This window comes from Malaya genurostris, chromosome 1 (genome assembly GCF_030247185.1).
Source record: "Malaya genurostris strain Urasoe2022 chromosome 1, Malgen_1.1, whole genome shotgun sequence".
Classification (NCBI taxonomy): domain Eukaryota; kingdom Metazoa; phylum Arthropoda; class Insecta; order Diptera; family Culicidae; genus Malaya; species Malaya genurostris.
The window spans coordinates 52919546-52944054 of NC_080570.1; the positions used below are offsets into that span (position 1 = coordinate 52919546).

Sequence of the window (24509 nt, forward strand, 5' to 3'; positions counted from 1 at the left end):
TGTACGTGGGGTTACGGACTGAGGCATGAGCCTTGTGGGAGACCCATGTAGCTATTTCCTAATGTTGCCAAATCGCCATGTGAAAAATAAATGCGCTTCCCTGACAAAAGTTTGTGCAAATAATTATTTATAATCGCTTGAAGTCCATGTTGATGGAGCTTGTCTGAAAGAATTTCAACGGACACTGAATCAAATGCTCCTTTAATGTCTAGAAATACAGATGCCATTTGTTGTTTTTGAGCGAAGACAATTTGGTTGTGAGACTAAAGTAATGCAAGGCAATCAATCGTTCCTTTTTTTCTACGGAAGCCAAACTGAGTATCTGACAACAAATCGCTCGTCTCGACCCAAGTGTTGAGAGGTCGAAGAATATTTTTTTCGAACAATTTTCTGATGCAGGACAATATTGCAATGGGTCTATATGAGTTGTGATTGGAAGCTGGTTTCCCCGGCTTTTGAATGACGATAACTTTCACTTGCCTCCAGTCAGGTGGAACAATATTTTGCTCAACAAAATTTGATGAACAATTCCAACAAATGTCCTTTGCAAGGTCGGGCAGATTCTTTACCAAGTTGAATTTAATTCTGTCTAACCCAGGAGCGTTATTGTTACAAGACGTGAGTGCTATGGAAAATTCAATCATTGAAAAGGGGCTATCAATGGTACCATTGTTTGGAGAAGACTACCTAATAATGTTATGCGTAGGAACAGAATCTGGACAAACTTTCCTCGCAAAATCAAATATCCATTGGTTCGAGTATTCCTCACTCTCATTTCCTACGTTACGATTCCTCATTCGTCTGACCGTATTCGAAAGAGTGCTCATTGACGTTTCTCTTGACAAACTCTCGACAAAATGTCTCCAATAGCTACATTTATTGACCCGAAGTATGCTCTTTTACATGGTTTCTAAAGTCAAGAATTTTTCAAAATTCTTTAGTTCTCATTTGCCTTCCGGTCGTCAAGACGAGAAGGCGCCTTAAACCAGTTTCGCATCATTTGGCACTGCGAGCTTGTACGCAAAGTTAGTATCAACTCAAACAAGAGCGATTGCGTCATGAAACAGAGCTGCTGGAGAGAAAGAAAACGAAATGTGGGCAACATTATATAAAATCAGCCGTTTTAATGGCTCTAAATGATATCTAAAGAACTATTAAGATATTTCTTTACAAATCGAAGGTAAAAATCAGTTCAGTTTAGTGAAAATCCAAAATAATTTGATTTGCTTCGTGCAATTTTTGCTGGGCGAAAATTGTTTGAGAAAAATGTTCCGAACTGTACTAAATATCGTAGAGAATTCTACAATTTGGTCCTTCTAGAAGGCTGAAATGAATCCTGTACAGCATCTTGATAGTTTCTTCCAATTGAACATGCAAATCCGAAATGGAATAATCGACGTCAAAAATCATTTAAAATTCTAGTAGTTAAAAGGGGAAAAGTTTCACAATTCACACAATCGATCAACTATCAATTCGAATTCGAAAGTGTAACGAAATCGTGTCAATTTGATTCATATTCACGACATCCAGTTGTGTCTCTGACATTACACACCCGTACTTTTCGGTTGGTCATACTGTCTTTATATCTAACGTTCGAAATAATGGATTTAATCGCGTCTTGTCTCATGCCTGTCTGTTTTCTCCTAGTCCCACAGGAAAATAGATAAAATCAGGCAGAACAGGACTTTGTCTGATTTTACGAGCAGAATCAATAAATCATTACTAATGTTATTTCCCTTTCTCTCTCTATTCCAGGCAGCAACTTCAAGGATTTATGTAAGTAAAATATTAAATTTTTCCTACTCAAAACTAGACTTTTTGATTTATGCAATTGTTAAGATCTTGGCATTACGTTACTTTTGTGGAATTTAGCCTTTCGGTTTCAACAAACTTCGCAGCCGATTCTTAGCGTCAAATACAGAGTCATTGCATGGCTAGTACTAGAATCCTTCCAGGTTTTGGCTCAAACATACGACAACTGGCTTATTAGACACGCGCCGTATTAATTGACCCACCAACCTGGGCAATTGTGCAATACTAAATACACTTTTATGCAAACGATTTTATGTGGAAGATACGTTACTTGTGAAAAGAATTGCATGAAAAAATGCATGTTCAAAAATGTACTTTTTAAATCCGCATGTGAAAACACTAATGAACATAATTTTGAAAATCTTTATAATACAAAACACATTACCCCGAAAATCCTCACAATAAGAGCACTATTTTGGAAAACCTTCAAAATAAAAAAAAAACCGGATAAAAATAGCCATTGTTATAAAGTATTTTTATGCAGAGGATACGCATCGCATTCTGAAACAATGAAAAATATTTCGCATTGAAAATGGTGGGCGGGTAATGTCAGGGGCCTAACTGGATGACGTGCGTTCGAAGAAAACTGATTCGCTTCCGAGTACCGAAAGTCGGTCTAATTAGTAGATTGTGCCAGCTTTCACTTCTGCCTTTACAAAATATGAAACAAAATAGCTATAGTTGAGTATGACTCAAAATAGAAAACAATAGTAAAAAGTCTGTATAATTATAATATAATAGGAAGCAACCTTTTATAGAAGAGATGATGTTGGAGGATAACGATTTTAATTCGATTTCCGATAGATACCGCCGACATCTGTCATCAATTTCCAAGCTGATCTATTATTCGTGTGAGCAAAATTGGTATCGATGCTGAAAGCGAAGCTTTTGATGCTGAATATTGTTGAAAATAGTTGCAGCTTTGTCGGCCTCAAGCAGGTCCCCTTACTAGTATCCTGTGGAAATATATTACAATAAAATGTCCCAGTACCAATCAAATCAATACTACAGCTAGTTGATTGTAACGGTTTCTATTTGAATACTTGTGTTATTACACATTTACAGCCAACAAGGCGGGGCTAACGAGAACAAAAAAAATCTCGACCGTAAAACTGCACACGGTACTGTTTAGTTTAGTGCTAAAAACTATCAAAAGGTTTTTTGGGACCGATTTTTTGTTCAACTGTCCACGTTAATTTTCAGATACTGTTCTTGCAGTGTAGATTTTGAATAATTTCAGGGATCCCAGAAACGTTTTATTTATATGTCACCAGAAACTCTTCACTTCATTTTGTGGTACAAGATGCGTCAATGCATTTGGCATGAGCACAGCAGCAAAAACTTAACTTATCGGTACACGATCTAGCCAAGAAACTACCGAACAATATCGTGTTTTGGCAAACCATTTGACCAACGCGCAACTGTTGATCGGAAGGTTGGAAGAGGGACATATGTAGTATGCTTCTGACAAGAAAGTAATTGTACCATTTTCGAGGAAAAATCAAGTCGTTTTTGTTGGAATTAAAATTATACGTTGCAAAAAGTGAAGCAGACTCAAGAACTAAAGGTGTACAAAGTGCAAAAGGAGCTCAACCGTGCAAAAATTCGTGCTAAAGAGCTTCACACCAATTGTTTGCAAAACTTTCTAGCTTATAACATAATTGACGACTGAACATATTTGCTCGATGACTTCAAACAGCTTCCGGTTCTGTCCTGTCCGCAATACGAAGTAACACCATTTCCGGACAAAGAATGTATTCAAATTTCCAAAAGAAGGATTGACTTTGGCAGGCCATATGTAGTTGTGGTTGAAAATGTCAGTGTTTCGTTTCTAGTGGCTCTCTTAATAAGGTTGTGAACGAGAAATAACGTCTGCGAAAGCGGTTGCTACCATTTATCAGAAGCCACGACACTCCAGCTCTGTGCTTGGTCTGATTTTGCCTCTTGTCACTATTCAAAATCCATCCTGGAATGGTATCAGGTACCAAACAGTTCGCCCAATAAAGAACTGCTGAGCTCTAGTTAATCAAATACTCTTCGAAACTGAGAAGCAAGCAAGTGGTTTTAATTTAATCATCTGTTTCTTAACAGATCGGCTGAAAAGTTCGTATAGTTTCTATGAGAGGGCGCCACTAGAATTAAATCCATACCATTTTCAGTTAGTACCAACCTTCAAAAGATACGTGAATAAATTTGACAGCTGTCTGATTATTAGTTTGTGAGATATTGCATTTTGAGTGAAGCTATTTTTGTTACTGTGAAAAAAATGGAAAAAAAGGAATTTCGTGTGTTGATGAAACACTACTTTTTGATGAAAAAAAGTGCCGCCGATACCAAAAAATGGCTTGATGAGTGTTATCCAGACTCTGCACCGGGCAAAGCAACAATTCGTAAGTGGTTTGCAAAATTTCGTACTGGTCATATGAGCACCGAAGACGATGAACGCAGTGGACGTCCAAAAGAGGCTGTTACCGATGAAAACGTGAAAAAAATCCACAAAATGATTTTCAATGACCGTAAAGTGAAGTTGATCGAGATAGCTGACACCCTAAAGATATCAAAGGAACGTGTTGGACATATTATTCACGAATATTTGGATATGAGAAAGCTTTGTGCAAAATGGGTGCCGCGTGAGCTCACAATCGATCAAAAACAACAACGAATTGATGATTCTGAGCAGTGTTTGGAGCTGTTATATCGAAATAAAACCGATTTTTTTCGTCGGTATATAACAATGGACGAAACATGGCTCCATCACTTCACTCCGGAGTTCAATCGACAGTCAGCTGAGTGGACTTCACGCGATGAACCGAACCCAAAGCGTGGAAAGACTCAACAATCGGCCGGTAAGGTTATGGCGCCTGTATTTTGGGATTCGCATGGTATAATTTTCATCGACTACCTTGAAAAGGGAAAAACCATCAACAGTGACTATTATATAGCGTTATTAGAGCGATTGAAGGACGAAATTTCAAAAAAACGGCCTCATTTGAAGAAGAAAAAAGTTTTGTTTCATCAAGACAATGCACCGTGTCACAAGTCGATGAAAACCATGCTGAAATTGAACGAATTGGGCTTCGAATTGCTCCCTCATCCACCGTATTCTCCAGATTTGGCCCCCAGTGACTTTTTCCTGTTCTCATACCTCAAGAGAATGCTCGCTGGTAAAAAATTTAGAAGCAATGAAGAGGTAATCGCTGAAACTGAGGCCTATTTTGAGGCAAAGGACAAATCGTACTACAAAAATGGTATCGAAAAGTTGGAAGATCGCTATAATCGCTGTATCGCCTCTGATGGCCATTATGTTGAATAATAAAAACGAATTTGTGTTTCTATTAAACGATACGAACTTTTCAGCCGAACTGTTATGTACTTTTTGCTTTATTTCGTTCTGGAATAAACAACTGGTTTTGTTAGATTGTGTGTAATTTCCGTTCCCAAAATTTACCGTGAACAGACTTTATCTTTCCTCCGTATGGTTAATTTTGAAAAGGACTCCGTAGTTAACTATGACGCTTTAACTTCAACAATTTAAACCTTTTCAAAATCAATTCTATTCTAACTCTCGAACATTTCCTCAAGGAGCGGTTTTTTCCATATTGGAAAGCTTGACACCCTTGTTTAGAAGCTGATTAACAAATAATGACGCATGATATATTAATCGATTTCGTTCGATAGTTCCAACCACTTTTTCCTAGCTCATTTTTCAACACACTGCAGTTATTGTAAAATTTTGTTTCGATGTTGATACAACGTTTCGGCTGGCAGAAGATGTTTCGAGAGACAAAATTGCTCGTCCATGATACCTGATTTTATGAAAAATTGATGCCTGATGCGAACGAGAGTTGTCTGATTTCTTACCACAAGCACAAATCGCTTGCTAGATAGGGTGAAATTGATCAACTTTTTACTTCTAATTGTTTTAAGAATCGAGCAACCTGCACCTAAATTGTAGCCAGATTTTATCAAAATAATAAACGGTTAGATTTAAATAAACTTGAAATGAATAAAGACTTAATATAATTAATTGAAGTGAATAAATATATTAATTGAACTTATTGCAGACCGCTAAACTGCAAGAATTTTTTCTTATCGATTTTTTCTCTACGAATTCGTTGAAATGTTATTCTAAATATAAATGTCGTACCACAAACACAGAGAACAGACATCCAAGGTAGTACAAACTTTTTCAAAAAAGCTGTGTAATGCATACAAGTAAAAGTCCGTTCAAAATCACCGTTGTGTACGACTTTGCTCGCATGAATTACCATTGTTTGAAAGCTCGAACGCAAGAGCCCATAAGCGACTGCTGGGCTGCTCGAAGCGCCTCTACAGGAGAATTGCTACTAGGTGATTGCTTTTTAAAACAACCGTTAAATTTCTTACACATATTAAAATCTTTACCTGGATGTCTGTTCTCTGTGCAACAAATATATCTGTGAAAATATTAGTAGACCAACAGTTCGTAGCAACTGCAATAGTCATTCGCCATTGTGTCTCCGAAAACGACCCTATCCAGTTCTGTGCATCCCTTAAATGCTCGTTTTATTATGATTTGAGTCTACTACAAAGGAAACGTTTCCAGAGATATTCTTCCTCGTTCAAGGTACCTGATGAAAGAGAGAATCGATTGATTTTTCCACAGGCACAAACGGCTTGCCGGACAGAATATTTTAAAAAAATTTGAGACAGATTTCGGTTTTTCGGTTTTTCAGAAATGGTGAACCTGCACACACTAGAAGGTTTCAAATAAATAAGTAAGAATGCTATGTACTGTTTCCGTGAGCTTCCTGCAGAACACTAGTACGATTTTTGTCTTATGATTTCTTTCAAAGGATGAAAATCCATTGCTGGTACCATGATTAAAAAATCACGAAACATGTCTACTCATGAAATCACGCCCTATTATTTATGATTTCATGAGCAAAATTGTGAAATTATCACCCGAGTAATGATTTTACGTCAAGAAGTTATCGCATCTTGAAAAAAAACTAAATAACAATTAATCTAAAGTTAGGAAAAATCCTTTCGTTTCCTTCTAGTTTCCTGCCCCAGACAGTTCCATCACACAGGTCAAGAACCCTCTCAATTTACACCGTTTCTGCACTCTATTTCTTTGCCCCCCACCACGGCCTCTTCCGACGACGACGATGTTCTTACTTCGCTTACTTTGATGATAAGATAGTTTGCTGCAAAAGTTGGTTCGTATTTCAAAGAGATTAATGTTCGACCTTTTACCGGTTTCGACAAAAGCACTCCGGGTTACTTGCCACCAGTAGATGGTGTACGTTAAATAGATTCTCGAGTATTGCATCGACATATTTATGCTGCTTGTCTTGTCCCAGCGGACGGCCAGTGTTTCAGTTTGTGCACGGAACCGGAAACGTCGACCGTCTTCGGGAGAGCTGGGTCGAAATCAGTTGACACGGTTTTCGCAACCGAGGTCACAACACATTTTTCCTATTCGTAAACTTTCCTTTCAAAGTCCGGGAAGGGACTTCGGTCCGCCCTTGTTCGATGCGTGTGGGGTGGGTAGTCCGAACGAAAAAAAAAATCTCAATTCCTATCACTGCTGTTGCTCATGCTGAGCACCCTCTTCACACGTTTCATGCTAGTGACAACAGAACCTTTCAAGTTTCAATGCTATTTGATTGCGGGGATCGTGTATTCGAGCACACACACACACACACGCTCATCCCTCAGCTCCGGGCATAGCTGCTCCCCGAGGTCGAACGAACTTTCCGATGGCAAACCGGGACAGTTGCTTCGGGGAGTTTCGGAAGGAAACTGGAACGAAATTGCCAGAATAAAATCTCATTAACAAGCAAATAGCCATAACCATAAACTTTATCTACCATCCGTGCGGCGATCAGCAATATATTACACTTTCCGGCTGGACTGTCAGAGTTTCGACCGGTTCCCGGTGTTCACACGGTCTCGTCGAGGAGAGAAGTGTTTTGAATACTGCCACCTAATGATGCAGTGTTGTGATTGGAATATATTTTTTCTCCCGGCACTGAGAGTCGGGAATAATACTCGAATCATTGAATTTCGTGTTATTTGTGTTGGAAGGAAGGTTTTTTTTCAGAATTCAAAAGGAGTATTGAGCATCACACCGAAAATTTAAAAACTGTTTTAAACCACCTAGTGGAGTAATGTATATTTCTAATATTATTTAAAAGATCATATAAATCACTATATGTAAGGACTCATCAGAACACTTTTGTTTGAAGGAAAAAATTAATTCACAAAAAAAAGTTTTTGATCTGGCAAGCGATTTGCGGATGTGGTAAAATGAGCGCTAGCTATATTTGCGCTTGTTTGGTGCGAATTTCTCACTGAGAAAATATTACAAAACTAATCAAATTATTCTATTATTATTATTATTATTATTATTATTATTATTATTATTATTATTATTATTATTATTATTATTATTATTATTATTATTATTATTATTATTATTATTATTATTATTATTATTATTATTATTATTATTATTATTATTATTATTATTATTATTATTATTATTATTATTATTATTATTATTATTATTATTATTAATTTATTTCGGTTTTAACCTATTTTAGGTCATTCGCCGCAAATTATTCTAGATTTGCACAGTAGGTGTTTTGTAGATAACATTTACAACCATTGAAATGGCTAATTTTGTATAATGTTTCCCATGGTTGTTTTTTCTTCAATGCAAACGACCTGCAACTGGATGACGCAATCGCTCGAACTGCTCCCAGTGCCGATTGATTTAATACTAAACCTATTTTGGTTAACAGCTTTCTTTTAACGTTATTTTCTTTGTAGCTTTTTCACATATGGGCGGTTCTAACGGCCACAAAAATAGTAACATACAGAATTTTGATAGCGATTATTTCATTTCGGATATACATAATTCATTGGAGAAAAGTATCAAAATGCTGTACGAGATTCATTTCATGTATTCCAAATTGTGGAATTCTCTACGATATTTAAACACTGTTCGGATCATTTTTCTATAACTCGAAGCATCCAAATACTAACTTTACTTACGCTCATTTGGTGCGACAAGTGCACAAAGCTAATCAAATTATTCTAGATTTGCACTAAACTGATGAATTTTACCTTCGATTTCCCCATGGTTGTCTTTTTCTCCAATGTAAATGACCAGAAGCTGGATGACGCAATCGCTCGAACTGCTGACAATGCCGATTGATTTAATACTAAACCAATTTTGGTTTAGAGCGTTATTTTCTTTGTAACTTTTCCACAAATGGGCGGTCCTGCCGATCACAAAAATAGCAGCATACATGCTGTCCGAAACTCATTTCTGGCGTTCAGAAGGACGAAATTGTAGAATTCTCAATGATACTAAGCACTGTTCGGATCATTTTTCTCTGACTCGAAGCATTGAAATACTAGCTTTACTTACGCTCATTTGGTGCGAAAAGTGCACAAAGCTAAACAAAGTATTCTAGATTTGCACTAAACTTATGATATTTACCTTCGATTTGCAAAGAAGTAACTTTAATAGTTATTTAGATAACATTAAGAATTATTAGAATGACTGATTTTGTATAATGTTCCCCATCATTGCCCACTTTTCGTTTTCTTCTTCTCCAATGCAAACGACCAGCAGCTGGATGACGCATTCGCTCTTATTTGAAACGAAACTCACACTGCGGAATTCCAATAGCAGATACCGGATCAGATGGAAATAACAGAGTTATAACTTATTTCAGAAATATTTTGTAACAAATTTTGAAATATTTTTGCCTGGTAAGCTGTTAAAATAACAAAAATCATAACAAAAAAGACTCCAGCGGGAACAAAATCGTAACAGATTTTGGAACGTTTGTATCACAATTATTATTGAGTTTGATATAACTACAGAAGTCCGAAAGCAGAAATTCATAACAAATCAATAATCAGAAATTTATAACAAATTACTAAATTAGTAATAAATTAGATAGCCATTTTTACACAGAAAAACTATATAACAGCCAACTTTTAGCATCGTTTCAATCCAAAATTGTTGAATGATTTCTTTTTATTAAGGAATAATTTATTCAGTAATCAGGTTTCTTGTTTTAGTTTTTTGAAATTCTGATCATTATATTTCGATATAAAGTAATAGAAGAGCTCATTTTTACAATTAATGAACGTTATCATGAGTCTTGCAAACGAAAATAGAACATCATAACTGATTTTGTTATTATATTGTTATCATATGTTTTTTTTGTTTCAATTATAGAGGTTTTAACCTTATGGTCATTCACCTCTTCGGGCCAGAAAAGCTTTCTGACCCTATGTTCGGGGTTGGGGATCGAACCTAGGTGGGCTGCGTGATAGGCATCGACTTACCCATCACGCTATACCCGTCCCCTTCATAAGTTTTAACATTCAACTGTTTTCATTTGTTAAATATCTCAAAATAACACAAATTGTTATCGATATCAACTGTTGATATATTTGTGTTATAATTGTGTTATGTGCATCTGATCGGGTATGCTCCCAAAAGAACTAGTTGTTTTTTTCTGCGTTTAGGCTTGAGGAAATGAGCATCATTTTCGCCACTGACCGAAGCACCAGTTGAATAACGCCGGCTGTAGTTCCACTGGCTTGGCGTAGATGGTAGCCACTATTTAAACTATGTCACTATTTACGCAATGTTTTCGAAATAATCGTGTAATTAACCACAATCGTACACCTACTTCCATGCGTTTTGTGAAAGTGAATTATAGAAAATACTCAAACGGTGAAAAAATTGTTAAGGAATCAAATCTGGAGTAATTTCGTTATGCTCTCTGCGTTGTGAAATTTTGAAAATGCACCCAGGTGAGCATAGTAAAGAAAGACATAGTCCTACGTCAAAAACCATTTTCTATGTTTCACAATAGCTGACCCCTTTAAAACTTTATTAAGTTGATTTGTATTTAGTCTTTGTTAAGACGTAGAGCCTCTGCGGCAACATTTTCGCGGTTTTTATTACATAATTGCGTTCACATGTCAATTTTACAATCTGCGCTCTTCGTTAGATACTGATCATATTGAATTATTAGGTTGAATTTGAACAAAGTTTGGGTAAAAACAATGGAAAAATCGATTCTTCGCATTTTAATAGGTCGAGTGAAAAAGAAGATTCGGATGTTCAAGATGGGAGTCGAAAATGTTAAGAAAATCCGATAAATTTTGTTGAGTAAATATATGTGTGCTTTACACTGAAAAAAATTATGAATTTTACAGGTGACAGAATTCTACAAACGATACAATTCACAACTACTTAATTTTTTAAATGGTGCAACATTCCACTTGCACAGAATTTTACACACTCCGAATGTAATTTGCTATCGGCTACCAAGTGCCGCTGTATGGATTTATATGTATCAATTATTCAATGAACAGATATGAGCTCTGTGGTTTAGTCGAGTAACCCATGTACCTGTGATCTAATGTTTCTCGGTTCAAGTCGCGCTGCTGCTAACGATCTTATGTTTTTTATTTCGTTCGAATTCAAGCCATGTAATTTTCAAATCACACAATTTTACATGTTCTTGAATGAAAATTTGTATGAAGTACGACGCTCCATTTATGTGCATGTTATAAGATGTAAAATCACATGATTTTTTTTCGAAATGTGTAGTTATTAATATTTTTTATTCAACTCCGCCTTTAGCTTAATCATATGTGTACCATTATCATCGAATCCACCCTTTAGTTAGTTGTTTCACAATTAGTTAATGAAGCTGTTCATACGATCTGGTTCGGACAGTGATGAAAAACAGAACAAATCTGCGATTGAGCTTTTCGAAACAAACGGCTGAAGTACGCAGTAAACAACAATCGACCATGCGTTTCCATCAACTATTTCCAGAAATGACTAGGCATCCCCACCCAAAGTCAATCACTACAATGACTGCATCGATCATCGGCACCATTTGAAAGCTCAGTGATATGGCCAATCCAATCCGGCCATTCGTCCACCCGTCAGCGGATGGTACGCAGTCTGTTCTAAGCACGTTTCCACCACCCACTGGCTCAGTCCTGTTCGATAAAGCAACTGCTGTTGCTTTCAAACGTGTCGATGTGTGTACATTTCTAGCTATTGTTGTTGTTTTTGTTGTTGGTGGTGGTGGTGCTACCACCTTGCCATCTTTATCTACCCGGCCCATCGTTCGTGAACTGCGTTTTGAAGATCCTTTAACAAGCAAACAAGCAGCAAACCACCCAACCCTTGAGCGTCGGTGCGCTGGAAACTTCAACCCTCTTGCTTAGTACTGGTTAACTACTGGAAAGTGTGGGAAATAAAGCCGTGAAGATTAGCAATCGAGTTGAAAGGAAGTAAAGCAGAAGACACAACAAAAAAAAAGCGAAACGAAACGAACCGAACCGAACCGGAGGTGAGCTTGATGAGAGTCATTTATTCTGTTAATTAAGATTTCACGAGAAAGTAGCCAGCAGGGCAGTGACTGGTGCTTTTGGGAGACCCGGCAAAATTTCACTCCGTCCCGTTTTGGGTTGGCAGATCGGATCGGATCGGAAGAGAAATGGGGCCAGTGTTGGAATGAAAAACGACCGTATCGGGTCGGTTCGATGCCGGACACCGTCGGAGCCAGGAGCTGGCATTTTTGACCGAAGGACGAGAGCAGAAATTCGGAACACGACACCGGACAGGAATTGCTTTCCCCTTGTGTACACACGGATAGGTCATTCGAACAAAATGTAATGAAAAACGTATCGATTGATCTAATTTTAAAGCGATAGCACGTTAACGCACTTGGCGAAAGCGATAGCCCTTTTGATCAATTTATTTTTTTTTTTTGAAACGAGACGTGGCCGTCATGAAAGCGGGAGTAAGAAAAAAAACCTGAAGCTGCCACGCGCGCCGTAACCGGGACAAAACCGGGACAAAAGCGGGACGCTCGAGTTCGGTGGAATAAAAGATAATTCGATGAGTGTAAAGCTACCGTCGTGCCCCGTGCGTCGGGACACTGGAACACTCCGAGCGTCTCTCGTCGGTGGCGCGCTGGGAGTCACGAGTTAATCTCTGGTAAAGTTAATTATTCATGAAGAGCGAAGTTAATTATTTGTGTTTAATTTACTTTGCTCCGTGTGCGGCATCGCATCGAAAGCAGTGAAACATTAGAGCGTCACGTGTGTATGTGTGTGTGCGTTTTGCTTAGCCGGTTATGCTGTGTCGTGAGAAAAGCTCTCGACACAGAAGTAGGTTGGGATAGGATGGGAACCATTTGGCTAAAAGGCTAGGATTTTGCGACAGACGGTTGTTTTCCCAATGTAATTTGCATGTACGAGGGTTCTTACGCGGGCAGTTGAAGCTTTCTTTAGCGTCGCTGCTGCTTCGGTCGCCAAAATTGCTTCCCTAAGGGAACTTTGGTTCGAATGTTTACTATGTAGAGAGATTTAAATTAGACTTTGTTTAATGAATGAATTTAGTGGAGATAAAAAAAAGATTTTCATCGTTCCGACTTAGATTGGATAATGAGACTCCGTCATCAGTTCTAAGATGGTAATTTTATAGCTGAACTAGTTTTTATGATCCACATTTGAACATTTCTGCACACATTTCGAGAGGCGATTATTTTTTTCATGACATACTGTTTTTTTTTGTTTCGAGTAATATGGCATCATCATTGTGAAGGTTTGACGAAGTTTCATAAATTGGTTCTTTTTAGGACCAATAAAGCGACCCTCATAAACTGATTTTGATAATTTCTGTAGAGTGTTAAGAAAGCGTGTCTGTTCTATCCATCTTCATCCTGTTTTGTCTCTGATATTACCCACCGACCTTCTTGGATACGAATCCGTGTCTTTGTGACATGAAAAAGTGGATGCAAAAACGAAATATTCCCGAAAATAAGATCATATTGAAAGACCGAAAACTGGATACCGATACAGTGAAATTCGTATCATTAAACCATCAGATAATATAAACTACAAATTGAAACAGTTTTAAGCCCAATTTCAAAGAATTCGCCAAATTTTCTTATTAATTTGAGTTTGGTTTGACCGGCGAACGATCATAACTAGGTTAAAGTCGAGTATAAATAAACGGTACAAAAAAAATTGATTTTATGACAATCTGATATGAGTTTATTAGGCCCTAAACTATTTTGATCTGAAAACTGGAGAAATTTATTAGTCAATTTGAAAAATTCGGCGAGAAAATTGAGTGACAATATTTGTCACACGCATTGACATTTTCTCAGTTCGTCGTACTGAATCGAATGGTATATGACATTCGATCCTCCAGACTTCGGTTGAAAAGCCCGTTCACACATTGATTGCATATCCTTTCTATATGAGAGAGGCAGAAAAGATTGAAATATAAACCGCGTAAGTCCGTAACCTTTCATCACGACAACGCTCGGCCAAATCTTGCGATTTCGGTCAAAAACTTGCTATTCCCAACCCGCTAGATGCTGGAGAGTTGGCACTGCCAAATCTGTAAAATCTGTAAAATCTGTAAAATCTGTAAAATCTGTAAAATCTGTAAAATCTGTAAAATCTGTAAAATCTGTAAAATCTGTAAAATCTGTAAAATCTGTAAAATCTGTAAAATCTGTAAAATCTGTAAAATCTGTAAAATCTGTAAAATCTGTAAAATCTGTAAAATCTGTAAAATCTGTAAAATCTGTAAAATCTGTAAAATCTGTAAAATCTGTAAAATCTGTAAAATCTGTAAAATCTGTAAAATCTGTAAAATCTGTAAAATCTGTAAAATCTGTAAAATCTGTAAAATCTGTAAAATCTGTAAAATCTGTAAAATCTGTAAAATCTGTAAAATCTGTAAAATCTGTAAAATCTGTAAAATCTGTAAAATCTGTAAAATCTGTAAAATCTGTAAAATCTGTAAAACCTGTAAAATTTGTAAAATCTGTAAAATCTGTAAAATCTGTAAAATCTGTAAAATCTGTAAAATCTGTAAAATCTGTAAAATCTGTAAAATCTGTAAAATCTGTAAAATCTGTAAAATCTGTGTAATGTAAAAGTTGTAAAAGCTGTAATGTAAATTCTGTAAAATAGGTGTAAAATCTGTGTAAAATCTGTGTCATCGGAGTAAAATGTGTGTAAAATGTGTGTAAAATGTGTATAAAATCTGTGTAAAATGTGTGAAAAATCTGGTTTAAATCTGTGTAAAATCTGTGTAAAATCTATGTAAAATCTATGCAGAATTGGTGTATAATCTGTGTAAAATCTGTGTAAAATCTGTGTAAAATCTGTGTAAAGTTTGTGTAAAATCGGTGTAAAATCTGTGTATAATCTGTGTAAAATCGGTATAAAATCGGTGTAAAATCGATGTAAAATCTGTGTAAAATCTGTATAAAATCTTTGTAAAATCAGTGTAAAATCTGTATAAAATCTGTGTAAAATCTGTGTAAAATCTTTGTAAAATCTGTGTAAAATCTGTGTAAAGTCTGTGTAAAATCTGTGTAAAATCTGGGTAAAATTTGAGTTAAATCTGGGTAGAATCTGTGTAAAATCTTTGTAAAATCTGTGTAAAATCTGGGTAAAATTTGAGTTAAATCTGGGTAGAATATGTGTAAAATCTTTGTAAAATCTGTGTAAAATCTGTGTATAATCTGTGTAAAATCTGTGTAAAATCTGTGTAAAATCTGTGTAAAATCTGTGTAAAATCTGTGTAAAATCTGTGTAAAATCTGTTTAAAATCTTTGTAAAAACTTTGAAAAATCTGTGTAAAATTTGTGTTAAATCTCGGCAAAATCTGTGTAAAATCTGCGTAAAATCTCTGTTAAATCTGCGTGAAATCTGGGTAAAATCTGAGTTAAATCTGAGTTAAATCTGGATAAAATCTGTTTAAGATCTGTGTAAAATCTTAATAATATCTGTGTAAAATCTGTGTAAAATCTATGTAAACTTTGTGTAAAATCTGTGTAAAATCTGTGTAAAATCTGTGTGAAATCTGTTTAAAATCTTTGTAAAAACTTTGAAAAATCTGTATAAAATCTGTGTAAAATCTCTGCAAAATCTGTGTAAAAACTGTGCAAAATCTGTGTAAAATCTGCGTAAAATCTGTGTTAAATCTGCGTAAAATCTCTGTTAAATCTGCGTAAAATCTGGGTAAAATCTGAGTTAAATCTGGATAAAATCTGTTTAAGATCTGTGTAAAATCTGAATAATATCTGTGTAACATCTGTGTAAAATCTATGTAAAATTTGTGTAAAATCTGTGTGAAGTATGTGTAAAATCTGTGTAAAACCTGTGCTGAATATGTGTAAAATCTGCTCAGTCTGTAGAATGTATTTTCAAGCAGTTTATGGTAAAATAACTTTACAGGTTCATAATGTGTAAAATCTGTGTAAAATCTGTGTGAAGTATGTGTAAAATCTGTGTAAAACCTTTGCTAAATTTGTGTAAAATCTGCTCAGTCTGTAGAATGTATTTTCAAGCAGTTTATGGTAAATAAAAACTTTACAGGTTCATAATGAGATTTAGTGCACGAAAGAATACACTTTTACAGGTGGCTCTGTTTATAAATTTCCTCATGAAAACCTTAGTTTTCTGTGCCGCTGCTGCAAATGCCTTGCCAGATCTTAAGTTATCTTGCAAATTTATCCTCAAAAAACGAGTTTTATCTCGCTGTTTGAAATCTGTGTAAAATCTGTATAAAATCTGTGTAAAATCTGTGGAGTATCAGTGCTAAATCTGTAAAATTTGCAAAGTCTGCAGAATGTATTTTCAAGCAGTTTATGGTAAAAAAAACTTTATAACTTCAAAAACTTCAGGTTCATAATGAGATTTAATGCACAAAAGAATACGCGTTTACAGGTGCCTCTGGTTATAAATATAGTCATGTAAATATTGGTTTTCTGTGCCGCGGCTGCATATACCTTGCCAGATCTCAAGTTTTCTTTATCGACAAAAAACGAATTTTATCTTGCTAGGGACATCACTTTTAACAGTGATGTGTCCATGAGGATGAATATTGTTTCAGACAAAGAATGAATAAAAATGAAATAAAATTTTAAATCTGGATACTCTCCTACTACAAACTGTGAAGTGTTTCACACCACTCGTAAATTTTGTTTCTGAGTAAATCATTCGTATCTTTTCCCACGCCCCCTCGATGGAAAGTGTGCAATTAGCTTTATCTGCAACCATATCCACACACAATGGAAAGTGTTGGTGCACCAAAAATAAACGCTGCAAGTTCAAAGTAAAACTATTCGCCAATGCCGCATCGTGTGTGTGTTTGTGGAAGTGTTATCGCGCTAACTTCCGTTCGAAAGTTGCATTGCGCTGATGAACGTCATGAGGTCTACTCAGTACGCTGTGTTCTTGTGTGAGGAAGTGTGGCAAAGAAGCTCGCAACGATTGCTCGCTCAAAACGCCGTGAAAAGTTCCGTAACCATGAAGTGGTTTCGCTGGTAAATTTAAGTTGATGCGCCATGTTGGATATAATGAATATGGATGGGCAAACCAGTTTCATCATCGAGTATGCCTAGCTGCTGCGGACGGAGGATCACTCCATTATTTTTCCTTACGATAAGAAGTTTATATTCGATAAAAACCGAAAACAAAAAAAAGCCGTAATCCGCATCCTTCGTCTCTAGGTGTAGAACAAATTCTTCTATTTTTCATGCTTCGATGACAGTAAGTGATCTGAACGTGGAAATGCCATTTGCTGGCCGTTCATCATTGCATTCGCAGGCATCTGACATCGCGCCAATGATAGAAAATTCTCTAACCTCCACCGTTTGACTGTTGGCATGCCGTCCGAGCAAATCCCTGGCCTTTGTCATATTTTGGCCGGGCATCTGCATCGCGTACGGTGTTCCTTCGTTTCCAGTGGGATGCGCCAAATGGCGCCGTCTGCTAGATGTCGGAATTAGTACCGTTCGGGGTTTCGTCGAGGCTGTCGGCACTATTCGATAGCAGTCTGTGTGTGCTCTGGTCTATCGATTCCAAAAGGATAGCGCGCTTTCGTCGAATGGCTTTTCCGCCTGGGATCAACTTGCTTTGATGGATTTGGCAACTGATGAGGGCTATTCGATGGATTTATGGTTGTCTACTTCGTGGCCGATTGAAATATGGTTCAGTTCACCTGAATGGCAAGATTTTTTGGGATATTTTGTCCGATCGGTCAGATTGGATTTTTTTATCCTTACAATTACCACGGAAACTAGAATAAGTGAAGGCTTCGCTCTGCGGATGCCGGTAGTGTTATTTTGTGTGACGGATTTATGCAGCTGCTCGTAGCTTTTTACAGGAATCATAGCTGCGCCAGAAATAGAATGCTAACATTTTTCATTTCAATCAGGGATTTTTCGTTGACAGAAGCTCTCTTCACCAGAAGCAAAACGATTGGGAATTGCAAAAATGTCATAAAAAGTGTAATAAATTGAAAACTGAGCAGGAGAAAATGTATAAAAATTGTAAGAAGAAATATAGAAAAATGGTGGAAATAGCAAATGATCCATCATTAGAAATTTACAAAAATCACCAACAGCTTCAGGAGTAACAAAACACTAGAAGTACCAAATACATCAAAAGCATTAAAAACTAAGCAAAATTGCAAATTAGAAAAATTTGTACAACTACAAAAACAGCTACATATTTCAAAATTGTCTTGAACAAAAATGAAAATATTTTCGATAAGAATAAAATATCTAAATTGCTATCTGTTGGAACTGTAGCAGCATAAAACGAATTGTGAAAATGCCAAACAAAGTAAAAATAGTATAAATAGAGAATTGTAAATAATTAGAATAATAATAAACATAAAAAATTGAAAATTCTTTATAAAGAAAGCCGCATATATTCTAACGGCTTTAAAAATTTGGGAAAAAATCAAATCTAAAAATATGTAATCATTTAGAACTGTACAATTGTTACGTGTAACGTGAAAATCATAAAGATAGAAAAGGTAGTTACACTGACCAAACCAGCCGAAGTTATCAAATTAGCAAAAGTATTTCAGTTCAAAAATATAATTTACATCAAAAGTTTCAGGAAAACAAAAGAAAATCAATCATATGTGAAATGGAAAATAACCTCAAATCGCATAAAAAACCAAAATATACAATTTGGTAAAATATTCCAGGGCTAATGATTGCAGCGAATACGAGCACAATTAGTGAACATTCAAATAAAAAAAAGTATAATTGTTAGAAAAATTGCAAAGTTTGCAATGATGACAAAATTTGTACAATAGAGAAAGTAGAAGTAGTAGCGAAACTAGGAAAAGCAGTGAATATATCAAGAATAGAAGAATTTGCTAAAATAGCAAGAGTTAATAAAAATAACAAAAGTTTTAAATGTTATAAAAATTATTCATTATAAAAATAAAAATTGCTGAAATAATTTCACTAGACAGAATAACAAAATTGCACATAATTGAAAAAATATGAAACAGTATGAATAACAAATAAGATATAATAACAAAAAACACAAAAATGACAAAATTGAATGCAGAAATTGGGAAAATGGTGAAAACAGCAAAAGTGATGAAAATAGTTAAAATAGAAAATATTCCTAAAATGGCAAAATTTACAAAAATTGTGCCAGTTGCAAAGTTTTAAAAATTTGCAAATATGGCATAATTTCTACAGACAGCACAAATGTCAGAAATAAAGGAAAAGGGAAAATATTCTATATTGCGAAAATATCTCTAAGCTTTACTAAGAAAAATAGCAAAATTTTGAAAAAAGCGGAATTAGTAAAAACAACAAAACTGACCAAAATGGAAAAGGGAGTATAAAAAAGGGCAAACATTGCTATTACAATGAAAACTGCAAACATTGCAAAAAAATTTAAATAAGCAAAAATGGCTAAAATAGGAAAAAATGACAAAATTAGTAAAATATGCAAAAATAGCAAAACTAACGAAAGTAAGTAATAAGAAATAATTGCAAAAATGACTAACATAGCAAAAATTGCGGGAATAGCAAAAATGGAGAAGAAATGCCGAAAAAGCTAAATTAGCAAAAACTAAACAATAAAAATATCGAAAATTGCAAAAACGCTAGAATTGCAAAGATTGCGATAAATATGTTCACATTGCAAAAACAAATAGTAATAGTATAAATACTTAAATTTGAATAAATAGCGAAAATAACAATAATAACAGAAATTGCGAAAATTGTAAACACTGTGAAATTTGCAAAAAAAAATGCTAGTGTAAGCAAAAAAATCGCAAAATAGCAAAAATTGTACAAATGGTGAATGTTGCAAAAGCTCTTAAAACTGTAAAAATAAAAAATATCATAATTAGGAAATACAAAAAAAAAACAAAAGTAGTAAAAATTGTGACAGTTGCTAGGATTTCAAAAATTGCAACGGTTGTTCAAATAACAAAAATTGCCGATACAGCGAAAACTGCATATAATAATATAAATTGCATAAATTACAATACTAGCAAGAACAGGTTAAACAGCAATGGCATTTAAAAATAATATAATAGCAAATAACCTAAAATGTTTGAAGCCGCAAACATTGCAAAAATAGCAAAACATTAAAAAATAATCATATATAATAGAATTGCAAGAATGACAAATATATAATAGTATAAATAGCATAAATAGCAGAAATTACACTAATATCAAAATATAAACAAAAACTGCAGTAATTGCAAATTTAGCAATGAAAATTACAGATATAACTAATATAACTAGTGTAAAATTGACTAATCTTTCGAAAGTTGCAGAAAAAGCAAAAATTGCAGAAGTATCAAATATAGTAATGGCGAAAATAACAAAAAAGAAAAAAAAACTGCTAATAGAAAAGATGACAAAAGTGAAAAAATGTCAAAGATTGTAAAATGGTGGAAACTAAATATGTATGAAAATGGGATAAATTGCACAAATAACAAAAGATAGTAAAAACTAGCATTAATGGCGGAATTAGCAAACATAAAAAAATAGCAAACATAAAAAAATAGCAAACATAACAAACATAATACTCATATCAAAAATAGAAAAAAAAAAAACATGAACAGCAAAAATTTGCAATGAAATTAAAAATTGCCAAAATAGCTAATATTACGCAAATTGCAAATTTAGCAATGATAGGAAAAAGAAAACAAAGCATCTAATCCAAATCTACCAAAAGTAGCATAAAAAGCAAACCCAGTATGAACACCATCGCAAAACAATTTCAAAACAAGCAGACAATGAACGAAGTAGCAAAGAATTGCAATAAAAGTGACACGTCAATAACAAAAACAGTAGAAAAATTAAGATATGAGCCATATATAGTAAAAATGCGAAAATGACAAACATAAACAAAGCACAAATAGTTAAATTAGCAAAAATTACAATAATATTAAAACAATTGCAAAAATTGCATGAATTGCACAAATTGCTCAAATTGCAAAAATAGCAATAATAGAAGAAAAAACGAAAATTAGATAAATAGCTATGATGAATAAGATTGCAAAATTGACAAACTTCGCCAAAAAGGAAAAAGAAAGAGCCAAGATAGCAAAAGAAGCAAAGTTGCAATAATAGGTAGCAAAATAGTAACATTCAAAAGTAATAGAAATAAAACAAAAAAAAATCAAAAATTACAAAAATGTATAAAATAGTGAAAATAATCAAAATTGTTATAATAGCAGAGATAGGAAAAAGAGCAATTAAAAAAAAAAATAGAGAAATAATTTAAGTAACAAAAGTAGCAAAACTAGCAAAAACTATAACAATGACAGCAAAAATTGCAAAAAAAAGATCAGTACTCAAAATTGTGAAGTAGCTATTATATAGAAAAACTGCTTTTTTGTCACTGATTTGAATTTTGCGCTTTTTTACGATATCCTAACAAGAGATTATAGTAGGTGAAAGAATATGAAAATTATGCTGGCATAGTACTCAAGAAAAAGCAAGATAGATGTGAAGATAAAGTTCGGAAACGTCAGATCATTCAGGTAAGCAGAAGGCAGCAAAACTTTTATCATTTACCAGAGGAGTCGAACTTAGGCACCTCAACAATGCTAATCATCCGAGTCTCTGATATGTCAAAAAGTAAAGGTGAAGGTCGTTTACCGTTCACTATCCGAACTGGCCTTCTGCTCACTTAATCGATCCTTCTCAAGTCTAACTTTTTCGTACTTTCTTTTCACAATCTTGCTTTTTCTTGAGAGCTATTGCTCTATAATTTGCATGTTCTTTTTCTTCTTATAATCTCTAGTTAGTTTGATATCGTTTAAAAAACGAAATATGAAAGATTGCTCAATAATAATTGCAAAATACCAGAAGTGCGAAAAATGGCATTAAAATGGAATTAACAAAAATAGCAAAATAGAAAAATAGTAAAATTAACAAAAAGTAAAAAAAAACACAAATATTTAAAATAACAGAAAAATCTCAAAATAATGAAAAATGCAAAAATAACGAAAATTGTTAGAATAACAAAAGTACCATACAACACAAAAATAGCAAAAGTAAAGTAAATATTTCCCAAATAACAGAAATGTCAATAAAAGCAAAAATAACGAAATTACATGCAAAAATAGCACAATCTAATAAGAAAAGTAAAAAATTCAAAATAACTATAATAACAAAAATTGCAAAATCAGCAAGCATTGCAGAAATCTTAAAAATAGCAATAAAAAGAAACATACAAAAAAAATTAAATGCCGAATTCAAACATAGGAAAAAATAGCAAAACTTCAGATATCACAAAAATAGCAAACAAAAGTTTCCAACGTTGCAAAAAAGTTTCGGAAAAATATCTTCTTCATCCATTTAGTGATGTGCTAATGCCTCCATGTTGTCATTTGAACAGTCTGATTAAATCATATTGTTTTCATAATGATAAATTCTGACACGAATTTGGGCTGACCTTTTGAATTAAATTCATTCACAAGAGCGGGCTACAGTGCCGTTTGAAGTTGTTAATTCTTGAAAAATTGTGTGGATAAAAAAAGATGCGTTTTGTCAGTTATTTTATTTATATCATTCCACCTCCGGATCCAGCAACGACAGCTATTTGATCATAGGATTTGATTCACAATTCAAACATAGCTTTCCAACAAGCCTAATTTTGATTACACCAGTTCAACCATCTCCGAGAAAATCGAGCGAAGAGGATAAAAATTTCGTTTTATCACTTACGTCACTTATACCATAATAATTCAGGAATCGGCAATGACAGCTATTTGATCTAAGAGTTTTTATCACAGCCAAAAGATAGCTTTCCAACAAGTTTGTTTAAACCAGTTCAACCATAACCGAGAAAATTGAGCGGAGAGAACAAAAACAAAATCGTTTTATCACTTACGTCACTTGTGCCATTATATCTCTGAAACCAGCAATGACAGCTGTTTGATCGTAGAGTTTTAATCACAGCCCAAATATAGCTTCCAACAAGTCTAATTTTGTTAAAACCACTTCAACGATCACCGAGAAAATTGAACGGAGGGAACAAAAAATGCGTTTTATCACTTATTACGTCACTTATACCATCATATTTCCGGAACCAGCAATGACAGCTATTTAATCTTAGAATTTTATTCACAACCCAAAAATAGCTTTCCAACAAGCCTAATTTTGTTGAAACCACTTGAACCATCTCCGGAATAATTGTACGGAGAGAATAAAAAAAGCGTTTTATCAGTTACGTCACTTATACCATTACATCTCCGGCAATGACAGCTATTTGATCTTAGAATTTTAATCACAGCCCAAAAATAACTTTCCAACAAGTCTAATTTTGTTTAAACCAGTTTTTTTTTTATTTAATAACATATTTTAAGGCACATTGCGTTAAGCTATAAGATGCCGAGGGCATATGTTTTAACTACTTAAACTAGATTTTTTTTTTATTTTCACATCATATGAGCTTTGGGAGATCTAGTCTTCAACGGGTGGTCGGCAGTGGCTGGCTGGATCTTGTACGCTGGAGTAAACTGGCACGACGTTGGTACGTATCACTGTTGGTCGCATCTTTTCGTTCGTGTGGGTCCGCGGAAAACACCCCCGACTACGGGGAGCCGGCTGATGGCCCGCATAATCATCGACTTGAGCGGCTCTCCGTGGTGGTGAATTTTGTGGAAGAGAAGGAAAGAAACAGAGAGAAGTTTATGTTGTTGAAAAAGGTGGTAAGGGAGCGAAACTACTTAGGTCAGCGATAAGATCTAATTAGTTGACATCGAGATGGTGAAGAGACGGGGACAGGGGAGCAAAAAATTAGTGACAGCAGAAAGATCTTGTTAGTTTTTCGATGAAGATGGTGGACAGACGACATTTGGGGAGGTTCGAGCGGATGTTAGGTACGAGGTTGAAGGAGGATGTTGTGGAACCCTTCAGCAGATCAGACTTGTAAGTTAATGTTCTTTATGAACTGATATAAGAGCAGCATATAGGGAAGGTCTCGATGGGCCAACACGTCTCGTACTGGGACCATGGGTGATATACCTCGGGCCCGAAGGGAGTCAATTAGCTGTGATCTGGCGCCACAATACTCGGTACATACCCAGACAACATGTTCAATGTCGTGATAACCCTTATCGCATGTGCAGAGACCATTCTCCACAAGCCCGATACGCCGGAGGTGCGTATCCAAGGTGTTATGATTAGACATGAGCCGGGACATCACACGAATGAAATCCCGACCCACATTCATCCCTCTGAACCAAGGTTTCGTCGATACCTTTGGGATAATGGAGTGTAACCATCGTCCCAGTTCCCCATTACTCCATGAAGTTTGCCAACTTTCGAGCGTCCTTTGAC

The 24509-nt window shown here is 35.0% G+C and overlaps 1 protein-coding gene across 5 annotated transcripts in view; it reads left to right on the top strand.

Moving 5' to 3' along the window:
* Positions 1-24509, top strand: part of LOC131439540 (cadherin-87A) — a 764232-nt gene that overhangs the window by 385473 nt on the left and 354250 nt on the right. For all 5 annotated transcript variants that reach the window (XM_058610700.1, XM_058610709.1, XM_058610716.1 and 2 more), the window contains one exon: positions 1756-1776. Coding sequence is in view for 2 of the 5 variants with exons in the window: in XM_058610682.1 (XP_058466665.1) it covers positions 1756-1776 (21 nt within the window). In the remaining 3 variants the exon portion in view is untranslated. The remainder of the gene's footprint in view (positions 1-1755; positions 1777-24509) is intronic.